General features: G+C 31.0%; 1 protein-coding gene across 4 annotated transcripts; it reads right to left on the reverse strand.

The window, feature by feature from the left end:
* Positions 1-382: 382 nt before the first annotated feature.
* On the reverse strand, positions 383-4,587 carry LOC115952649. 4 transcript variants are annotated; one of them, XM_031069835.1, is made up of 6 exons: positions 4,427-4,587; positions 3,462-3,626; positions 3,051-3,324; positions 2,839-2,935; positions 2,472-2,553; positions 383-557 (listed from the first exon to the last, which is right to left on the reverse strand). In XM_031069835.1, the coding sequence occupies exons 2-5, from the start codon at positions 3,609-3,611 to the stop codon at positions 2,478-2,480; spliced, it is 597 nt and encodes a 198-aa protein (XP_030925695.1). In that variant the 5' UTR covers positions 3,612-3,626; positions 4,427-4,587; the 3' UTR covers positions 383-557; positions 2,472-2,477. The 4 variants fall into 4 exon arrangements, with proteins under 4 accessions (XP_030925695.1, XP_030925696.1, XP_030925697.1 ...); XM_031069836.1 differs by having other exon boundaries at positions 383-604; XM_031069837.1 differs by lacking the exon at positions 383-557 and adding an exon at positions 939-1,196.
* Between the last annotated feature and the right edge of the window lie 6,639 nt (positions 4,588-11,226).

The following is an 11,226-nucleotide window of genomic DNA, read 5'->3' on the forward strand; positions in this document are numbered from 1 at the left end:
TTAACAAAAGTAACAAGAGACACAAACCAAAAGTAGACAAGTTGGAATTTTACCAATAAGAACTTCCAAGAATCCATGACAACAGAGGTCAAGGATCAACTCTTAGATCAAAGGATCTAAAATACTAGAGCTAACCCGCTCTGATACCAATTGTACGTTTTTAATCCCCTTAAAACACAAGTTGTTTAACCTAGTTATTTAGCCAAGTGATTACTTAGGTAAATGATTCAAATTTAGGTTAACATAAGTAAATCATATCATGTAAACAATGGAGAAAATAAAAAACACAATGATATGATAACCCAGAAAAACCAAACCGGTAAAAAACCTGGGAAAGATTTAACCTAGCTATCCTCAAGGTAAAACAGATCCAGTATGAAAGAATTGAAGTTTTTACAATGGTGACTTAGACCACTAACATCCTATTGCTACCTCAAGTAGAAAAATTACTACCACAACCACATGACAGTTTCGAGTCCACGGGCTACTTCTTTCCTTGATCCACAGCAACCACAAGTACTCCCAATTGTGTTTTCTTTAAGCTTTTGAAACATCAACTGAAGAAATCACCAAGCTCTTGATATCAATATTGATCTTGATAACCCTAAGTATGTATGAAGGTAAACACCTAAAGATCTCACAAGATATTCACACACACACAGCATATCAACAACCTCTAAAACGTGGTTAGGGTTTTTCTTTTATACTTGAATCAAAACATAAAACCATACATGTCATATGGGCTTGGGTTGAGTTGGAAATTTTGTAGAAAAAATAATCTGCACGAGCTTCGATCGATCAAGTCTAATTTTCGATCGATCGAGCCTTGTAGAAATTGAATAGGTATTTCCTGCAATTACTCGATTCCAACTGTACACATAACCACACTTTAAGCAGCCTAAATCTAGACTAAATGTTTTGATCATGGTTTGCCAACATTACACATTAAAGTTCTAATACATTTAGATCTTAAAGTCTTCATAACTTTTTTTCCTCTTTGATGCAATTTGCTTAGTACCCTTTTGATGTTTTTGAAGCATTTGGAGCGGCATTCTTTTATGACCAGGTCTTCCATCTTTAGTAGTTATAGGAATAGTTAATTCAGGTCTTTCAATAGATGTTTCTTCTATTTCTATTTTTTGACTGGCTATGTACTTGTCCTTCCTTAATTTTCTTACAATTTCCTCCATTATGTCCTGCAATAATTTTCATTCTTATGTATCAGTTAGATATGTATAGTAAGTTATGTGTAGACTAATGTTTAAATCATATAGTAAGCAAAGTGAAGTAAGTATGCTTCAAGTACTTGATGTTCTTCAACTTTACGTAAGTCATTTTGCTTATGTGAAATTTTCGTCTCCAAAATCTTTGAAACCATGTAATTTTCTTTTCCATACTTCAAATTATATTCATCAAGATGCAGTTGGAACAAACATTCATTGCCAATTATTTTCTGAATCTCTTTTGGTAAAATATTCTCATCCAATTTCAAAATCTGTATGAACAAAGTATCATACAATTAGCAAAATATGTATACATACATGCGTCATGTCTTGTGCAAAATATGTATACTTCAATTTTCAGATAATAAAGATATAGGGCTGATATTTATATATGAAATTAACTCTTCTTGTATCTCTGCAAGTTCTTTTGCAGTTTTAGATATAATTTTCTCAGCTCTCATCTTGTACTTGGACTTGTATTCTATAGCTATTTTAGATACAAATTTGTTAGTAGAATATTATATATATTTTGTGTGTGTTTGTGAATTTACAAATCATTTTTTTCTTTCATTACCTTGGAATTGCAAACTTTGGCTCATTTTTACGACATTCACACCATAGAACTCCTTTGACTTGTTTCATTTTTGTCTTCCATATAAGACATGCAACATAATACCATCCATATTTGTTGTTGATATTAATGATTTTTGCATTGCTTGTAACTAGTAAGTCCTATAATACAAAGTTTAGTTAGTTTATAAAATTATACCTTATTATAAAAACACATAAACAATTACGAATTACAATAAATTCATAATATAAGAGTATAGTTGATACCTGTCTCTAAGTTCCATTCCAATTCCTTTATTTAAGCAACTGTTTTTTTATTATGTAAGGCAAGTTCTCCATCTTGTACTTTAGGTAGTCTCTTTCGCAGTATTTCTTTTACGTTTATGTTCATTGTGGTGTTCAATCTATGCATCAACATTAACATTATTTTATATTTTTTCTTCTGAATATTCAACTTTTTAGCATAATCATACAAATCGTAAAAAGGAATAGATGTATACAATGTTATATATCTAAACAAACTGAAATAAACATGTCTTCTTAAAAATACCTGCTAGTCTCTTTTTTTTTTTTCAAACTTCTATAGCATCTATTTAATACAATTTTATGCTATCTATTATTTAAGAAGTATCACAAAGTAGGTACACACTCGAAAAGAAAAAGTGTAATAGTAGTTACTTGTTTCTAATTTCTGCAACTTCTGAAATGTCTAAATTGACATACAACTTTGTTGCAAAAGTGGATGATAGTTGATAATCCCCTACAAAAAAGTTGTAAAAATTTATAAGCATTATTGATACATAAATGTTATGTACTTGATAAATGATTCAATCAATTGTTACCTCTTAAATTTTTCATAATAGTTGAAGTGACTATTACAATGAATGGCCCTTTATTTGTTTTCTAGAAATCATCATCTATTTGTTATGTAGTATTTCCCTACAAAGTTGTTTGAATTGATTTGTTCCTAAAGTTGTTTATATGTAAGTTTGAGTTATTTAAAAATTATAACATATAAGTTTTAAAAAATGTATATATATCTTACTCTTCTAACAATAGTTGAATGTTTCTCATCTTTGTTGGACGTCCACTTGTTTTGATCTCCCCAATGGCTTCAATGTTGTCCAATATGCCAATCACATCTAGTAAGAACATATTTTTTTTTTTTTTAGATAAGAGTCAGTATTAAGTTATGAATTGCATTATTTTTTAGCTCTGTAAAAGTAGATGCTTGACTTGTAAAACAATTAAAATTACCAGTCAAGTAAGTAGTGTCATAGCAATGGGAAGCTATTGTTCCATAATCAGCAAATTCAGATTGGGATTGAGGTTTCGAATGATCAAATCCGCTAAATTTTGAGACTGAAGTTGTTGAATTGAAAAGTATTTTGAGTTTGTTATGTACTGGACAATAGTTCCCTTTATTTTCTTCAACTAAGAAATTTGTAATTGTATATATGCTCCCTTCATTTAGTTGTGGATGATAACTTTGAGCAAGATTCTTTCTGATGCTTGCATGTATCAATGTTCCCTACGAACATTTCAAATGAATTATCCCTTAATCAATAGGAGCAGTACATAGCAACCAATATACATTAACTGGCTGCAAGTTTTAGTAAAATAATGTTAGTAAAAATTATTCTAAAAGGAAATCAATTATGAATTTACCTCTTTGTCAACCAATATCATATCGAGGCTAATCAGATCATGGTTGTTTGCTATATTAATTGCATCCCACATTCGTAAAACTCTAACTTTCACTTTTGATTTATCTTTGTCCCTCGATATCTGCTTCAAAGTTGTGTACTCCATATTCATTTGAATTTGTATTATCTGCACAATTTAAACATCAGAAAAATTTATATATAATTATGGAGTAAAATCTATCATTTGCAACATAAGTGACAATCTAACTTATATTATTGACAGCTTCAAAATAATGAACAGTATGTATTACGTCTACATAGACCATTCAATATTTCTTTATGTACAATATTAATATTGCAAGTTCAACAATAAAAATAATGTTAACATTCTGTGACCATCTATTTGGCCACTGGAAAAAAAGGGGAATAAATTATTTGGGTCATAATAATTATAATTGTCAATTTAGTCCAAAATAAAGTTTTAATTGAATCAAAATAAAGATGACATAAACATAAAGAAAAAAAAAAGGCTATTTCAATGTTTCAGTTTGATTTACGTAATAAAAATCTGTAAAACAAAAACAATATTTAATCAATACAACAATCGAACAAAAAGATCTCAAGAAATTGAAAAAATAAATGGAAAATTAGTGAAAAAAGTAGCCAAACCTAATACTTATTGAGTAATGCAGCAAAACAGAATTTAATATGCAGTAAATAATTCTAGGGAAACCATAATTTTAGTTTAAGGAAAACCATCAACAAATCTATACTATTTAGTATTCGACAAAACATAAAGACAATCGGAAAAGAAAAGTGAAAACCTAACAAAAATCTCCTAAATGGAGAAAAAAAAAAAAAGGAGAAAATTAGAACTCATATGTTTTTTCAAAACCCTAGAAAATTAAATTCAATAGAGGGAAAATGATCTGTGGGCAGTTATAGACAAATGGGAATGGTAATTGAATAGAAAAAAAGCATGCTCACCTTCTAAATAGTTTGTTGTTGCAGAGAAGGTTTCTGAATAGTTTGCTGTTGTAGTGAAGGAATGGCGGTTGAAACAATTGAGGGAGGGATTCTCTATTTTTGTTTGTGTGTTTGGCTGTGGAAGATTTTACGTTATCGCACCACTTGAATGGTGTTTATAAGTTTTCACACTTTTTTTTTTTTTTTTTTTTCGCGTTCTTTCCTGGAAGTTTCACAGGTTTTAAAGTGCATTTTTGGGTTTTCCAAAAAAAATCTATTTTTAACAAAATAAAAAATAATAATAATGACCATGGGTGATTCATCAACTTTGGGCTTGGGATTGGCTTTTATTGTATATATGATTTTTCCACATAACTCCATAGGTCTCATGGTTATTAGATGAAATGGATTGGGCTTTTTTAGCTTAAGGTATGGGCCTACCCACATGGGAAATTGGGAATTGTTATAAACCCACAATAAGAATTTATTTGGAACTTTAATTCTGAGGTTTATGTGTATTTGGCAATTGTCTGATTTAGGAATATGCAATGGCCTTATTGAATGTAATTTTTGTGATTTTTAATCTTTAAATATCATCCAAACTTCTTCTAAAAAAAAAAATCCAAACTGACAAAAAAATTTCCTAAAACCTATCTTTCCACAACCGGCTTTTAACTTCTACCTTAATGTATTAGAAATTAGAAATTTTAAAATTAAAATAGTTAAAAAGCTTAAAGTTGAAAGTTAAAAGCTATTCCAAATGGTTATTGTAAAGTTGTAATTTACAACTATTTTGTGTTGGCTTTAATTCCGTACTAAATTTGATTGTAATTTTGTTCAATCTTTTGTAGCCTGTATTTTATGTGGGATTTTATTGTAAGGGTTGTGTGTGAGAGAGAGTGTGAAGACTCAAGGCAAATGGAAGACCAAAGAAGTTTTCACGAGTAGCTCGCGAGAAGCCTTCCCGTGAAGTGAAGCATGTGCTTAGCACATGACTGGAATGCGAAGAGTCATGATAGATGGTGACAGCTGGTTTTCATGAGTGTCTCGCAGGTAAGGCCTTCCTGCGAAATACCCGCGAAACATTCTGTTTTGCCAATTTGTCATATGTGATAAACTAGGTCTCTACCCACATTATATATACTCACATTACCCACATATGTTAAGGAGTGCTTTTCAGAGAGAAAACCCTAGCCATTACCCTTGAGAGTGAGAGATTGTTATACCCATAATTCTCTACACAATCCATTATAGTTTTCCTTAACTCCTACCTCTCCATTTTCAAATCCATGAGAGGTTGATAGTCCAAACACTTACAACACCCATCCTGAGTGTAAAATGAGGTTTTGGTGCTATTGGGAAGCATTGGAAGAAGCCATTTGTTTGGTGGATGCAATCGGGCTAAATTGCGTGATCCAGAGTTAGAGAAGATAAGGCTTGGCGAAGTCAGTTGGTAGCAGGAGCTTGGAGGGCTCGAGTACATGGGGTAGATTAGGCTTGGAGAGTCTTTTGTTATTCATGTATTCCAACTTATTCTCTAGTTGATCGATTTACCGCTTGGAGAGTAACAGAGAGGTTTTTTGCCAAGTTCTTCAGTTTTCTCTTCAATAATACATCGGTGTGTTATCTTGTGTTTGCATTCTTCTTCCCTACTCTTTTAACTTTCATGCAAACACAAAATAACATGCCGATGTGTTATTGAAGAAGAAACCGAAGAACTCGGTGAAAAACCTCTTCGTCACCCTCCAAGCGGTAAATCGATCTACTAGAGAATAAGTTGGAGTACATGAATAACAAAAGACCCTCCAAGCCTAATCTATCCCATGTACTTGAGCCCTTCAAGCTCCTGCTATCGACTGACTTTGCCAAGCCTTTTCTTCTCTAGCTCTCCGAATCACGCAATTCAGCCCAATTGCATCCATCAAACAAATGGCTTCTTCCAATGCTTCCCAATAGCACCAAAACCTCACTTTACACTCAGAATGGGTGTGGTAAGTGTTTAGGCTATCAACCTCTCAAGGATTTGGAAATGGAGAGGTAGAAGTTGAGGAAAACCACAATGGATTGTGTAGAGGATTATGGGTATAACAATTTCTAACTCTCAAAGGTTGTGGCTAGGGTTTTCTCCCTGAAAAAGCACTTCTTAACATATGTGGGTAATATGGGTATATATAGTGTGGGTATAAAGAGGGTGTATCAGATATGACAAATTGGCAAAACAGAATGTTTCATGGGTATCTCACGGGAAGGCCTTACCCACGAAATACTTGCAAAAACTAGCTCTCACTATCTTTCGTAACTCTTCGCATTCCAATTATGTGCTGAGCACATGCTTCACTTCGCAGGAAGGCTACTCGTGAGATACTCGCGAAAACTTCTTTGGTCTTCAATTTCCTTGAGTATTCACACTCTCTCTCACACACAACCCTTACAACGAAAACCCACATAAAATACAGGGTACAAAAGAATGTACAAAATTACAATCAAATTTGGCACGGAATTAAAGCCAACACAAAATAGTTGTAAATCACAACTTTACAATTTTGAAATTATGTAGACACAAATAAAATTGAAGCACCACTTCAAAAAGCAAAAAAAGCTTTTCTAATCAATCTAATGAATCACAAAGTCAAGCAAAAAACATAAGTTAGCATCTTGCTATATTTTAATAATTTTTGTCACACTTTTAATAGTAATTGAAAGCCTATAAATGTATACTTTTGGATGAGCACATCAACCAAAAAGCCTTTGCTTTTACACCAACAAAGAGAATGCCTTTATTACAAAAGAAGTGAAGGACTGTTTTTGCAAAACACTAATTACAAATGTAGGTATCAATTATACAAAAAGGTTTTATTAAATAAAATTTATAACAGAAATTTTTTTTTCTCATTCACATGGTCATCTTTGGATTTCTCTTATAAAAAACGTAAATGCAGTATTTTTATTATTATTTTGTTCTTTAAAGAAAGTGCAATTAAATAGTTCAAAAAATTATGAAAGGTTATTTAAAAGATGATGTTTTCAGTTGTTATTTTGTTTGAAAATTTGTTTGAGGAAATTATTTTTCAAAAATAGAATTACAATGAGAATTTAAACATCCTAGAAAATAATTTCGAATTTACTCCAAAAATATATTCACTCTACAATTTGAAATCATTTCAGAAACTGCATACAAAATGTCATAAAACTAATCTAAAATAAATAAAAATTGAATAGAACATTGTTAACAATTAGTCATATACAATAGAAAATTTTAAGAACATGGGTAACACAATTATTTATTCCTATAATTTTAATCCAATTTGAGATCAAAACATACATAAAAGGAAATAACAATAAGACATAAAGAAACAATAATTATAGCAGTGACAAATTGACAATCAAAATCAAATTAAAAATAGCAAATTTCTTCAATCTCCCTCTCCGTCTCTAACGGCAAGAGAACTCTTCTTTTCTTTCCTCTAAATGGTATTTTTAAAAATAGTTTATGAGAAAAAAATGTAAACAAAGGAAGACTGAAATAAAGCATAACACTAATCTACCATATGCTTCCACTAGTTTTATAGTAATATTCCCCCATGTATAATCATTTCTATTATGCTTCGAAGTATTGATGATGTCTCACCTATAATTTCCCATGCAAATGCCCATCCATTACAGTGATGATTCCAATTTTCTTAAAGTTCATACTAATCAAATAACTTGTAGCTAAGCAAACTGCCTATTTGGCTAATCTCACCTCATGTATTGATAGCCACAATTATCCTACACTAATTCAAGCAAGTCTAAAATAAAAACCATACGAATTTTAAAGGGAAGAAGTCTAATATTAAGTAAATCAATTTCAAGTAATATCAATTAGTCATTAAATTTCTTCGTATGAAATTCAGGAAGCATGAAGTAATTCTACTTTAAAAAAAGAAAAGAAAAAAAGAATAGCCATTAAGGCATATTGCAGGAGCAGAGTTTAAATTGATAAGCATTATGTAGTAATGCAACTCGTATCCTAACAGCCCACTCAACCAAACTTTAAATCAAATAAAAATTAAATCAAGCCCCAAAGAAAGCAATGGAGAAACAGAGACATAAAAAAAATTATAGATTCAAAAAAGTAAACAGACACTAGAAGTTGCCTTCTTTTTAATACAAAAGGCCATTTAGACTCAGAAGGGGATAAAAGAAAATATTTGATTATAGAAATTTGGAATAGAAAGTTGAGGAAAATAAATGTAAAGAAGTAGGACATAGGCTACACTACATATTAAAATTTTTAAAAAGAAAATAAAAATGAGAGCAAATAACTTAGGAACCAAAAAATAGGATCAAGTTAGTTACACACATACTAAAGTTCATAACAATAATAGAACTGTCAAAAGTATACTATGATTAGAATCCCTAAATATAATAATAATTTAAAAAAAATAGTTGAAGAAGAAGATTAAAGAACCAAACAGATATGAAGAATGCAATTGCAGGAAAATACTCCCTTCACACAAACCATGCATGTCACTTAAAGAACCTGTCTCATAAATATGGTCATTAACAAACTCTTCATGGAAAACAAAAAATGACCTTGACCAAATATTCAAAATTCCAAAATTTCACTCCCCCTTACAAATAACAGAATTGGTAAGAGAGAAAATAAAAAACCCAAAAATTATAATGTAATTATTAAGTTTAAAAGATAACCAACCATTAAAATTTAGTTAGGATTTGAAATTCTAGAAATTGTATTACAAAAAGTTACTATTGTGAAACCTACAGTTGGTACACTCCTCGATGGTTCTCAATAAAAAAATACATTTGAGCAGTTCATTGAATCGCAAAACAAAATTTTCAATAAAAACTCGAAAACTAACACCAAAGGATGGGTGCATGCACATATGATAAATTTTGTGAATTATAAAAATCAACAGCTACTGTACATGAAACACTTTATGCTAGGGACGACAAACTAAATATACAAAACTAGCTTGAAAAGGTAATCAGCAATTATACAACCCTCACTATTACAAAGTAAAATGTCTCAAAAATCCACCAACACAAACACAAAGAAGTGAAATTGATTAGAAAGCATAGTGAACAAAAATTTGAGGAGATTTCCAACCTTCTATAAGGCTACTGGAAATAGGGTTAAAAAAATTAAAGCAGTTCCTACTTTCTCTTAAATAAAAAGATGAAAATAAATATCAATAGAGACATATATCAGTAGAGAAATAATAATAAAATTAAATTTCAAAAAGGAAAACAACAAAGGCGATTGTATTCTCCAAGCATCTAGATTTTAAACCATCCATGTTAGAAATATCACTATTAAAATCAAGGGTAAACATAGATCTACACAAAACATAAATTAATTCAAATTTTAGGAGTGATCCAGAAAAAGTACAAACATTACAAAAAATTTCCAAACAAAAATAAAATTTAATCAATACAACAATCAAACAAACATAACTCAAGAAATTGTAAAAATAAATCGGAAATTAAGGAAAAAGGTAGTCAGACCTTAAACCTAAATTGAGTAGTGCGGTAAGACAATATTTAACTAAATCCAACAAAGGCGATTGTATTCTCCAAACATTCAGATTTTAAACCATCCATGTTAGAAATATCACTATTAAGATCAAGGGTTGTTTCCATTTGAAAGGTAATTAACAGTTCAATGTTTTTTTGTTTTTGTTTTTGTCTCTCTCTCTCTCTCTCTCTCTCTCTCTCTCTCTCTCTCTCTCTCTCTCTCTCTCTCTCTCTCTCTCTCTCTCTCTCTCTCTCTCTCTCTCTCTCTCTCTCTCGATTCAACAAAACATAGATTTGCACAAAGCATAAATTAATTCAAATTTTAGGGGTGAACCAAAAAAAGCACAAACATAACAAAAAACTACCAAAAAAAATACAACAATTGAACAAACAGAACTCAAGGAATTGTAAAAATAGATTGGAAATTAAGGAAAAAGGTAGCCTTTTCAAAACCCTACAAATGGTAATTGAATAGAAAACAAAAAAAGAGGAAAAAAATCCCTACCTTTTGAATTATTTTCTAAATCGCTTTTGAATCGCCTGTTGTTGTAGAGAATGAACAAAGTTTCTCAGTTTTCATTGTTGTAGAAGACGAACAAAGTTATTTTTTATTTTTTATTTTTTGCTTCCTTTTGGATTTCCTTTTTTCGTATGCTTGTTGGTCTGGAACACGGTATTCTAATTTATGTGTCTATGGAGTTGCAGCGAAGAAGTGGAAGTGTGTGTGTGTGTGTGTGTGTGTGTGGGGATAAGCGGCTTGGTGTTTTTTTTTATAGAAATACCTTTGATGAAAGTGAGTCTTCCAAATGCACCGTACGATATTTTAAAGAATTAATTGTAGGTAAGGTATTTTACGACGTTTTAAAAACATTGGTATATGGCTTATTTCTATATCCTTAAATGCCCTATATCGGCAGTTTTGAAAGTGTAGGCATGGGCAACACTTATTACAACGGTTTAGAACCACTGGTATAGGATGAATTTCCATTTCCCTAAATACCCTGTAGTGGCGTTTTAGAAACTGCTGGTACAAGAAGGGCCTATTACGGCGTTTTAAAAACGTTGATATAGGGCTTATTTCTATATTCTTAAATGACTTATATTGGTGGTTTTAAAAGCGCAGGCATAGACAGTACGTATTACAATAGTTTAAAACCGCTAGTATAGGATGTATTTCTATTTTCCTAAATACCCTGTAGGGGTGGTTTTAAAACTATTGTTATAGGTACACCTATAATGGATGCATCAAATTTGTCCAAAATTATTATTGTTATTATTGTTTTACAAAAAATACAAGGAGGGAG

Source organism: Quercus lobata, chromosome 7 (genome assembly GCF_001633185.2).
Source record: "Quercus lobata isolate SW786 chromosome 7, ValleyOak3.0 Primary Assembly, whole genome shotgun sequence".
Taxonomy (NCBI): domain Eukaryota; kingdom Viridiplantae; phylum Streptophyta; class Magnoliopsida; order Fagales; family Fagaceae; genus Quercus; species Quercus lobata.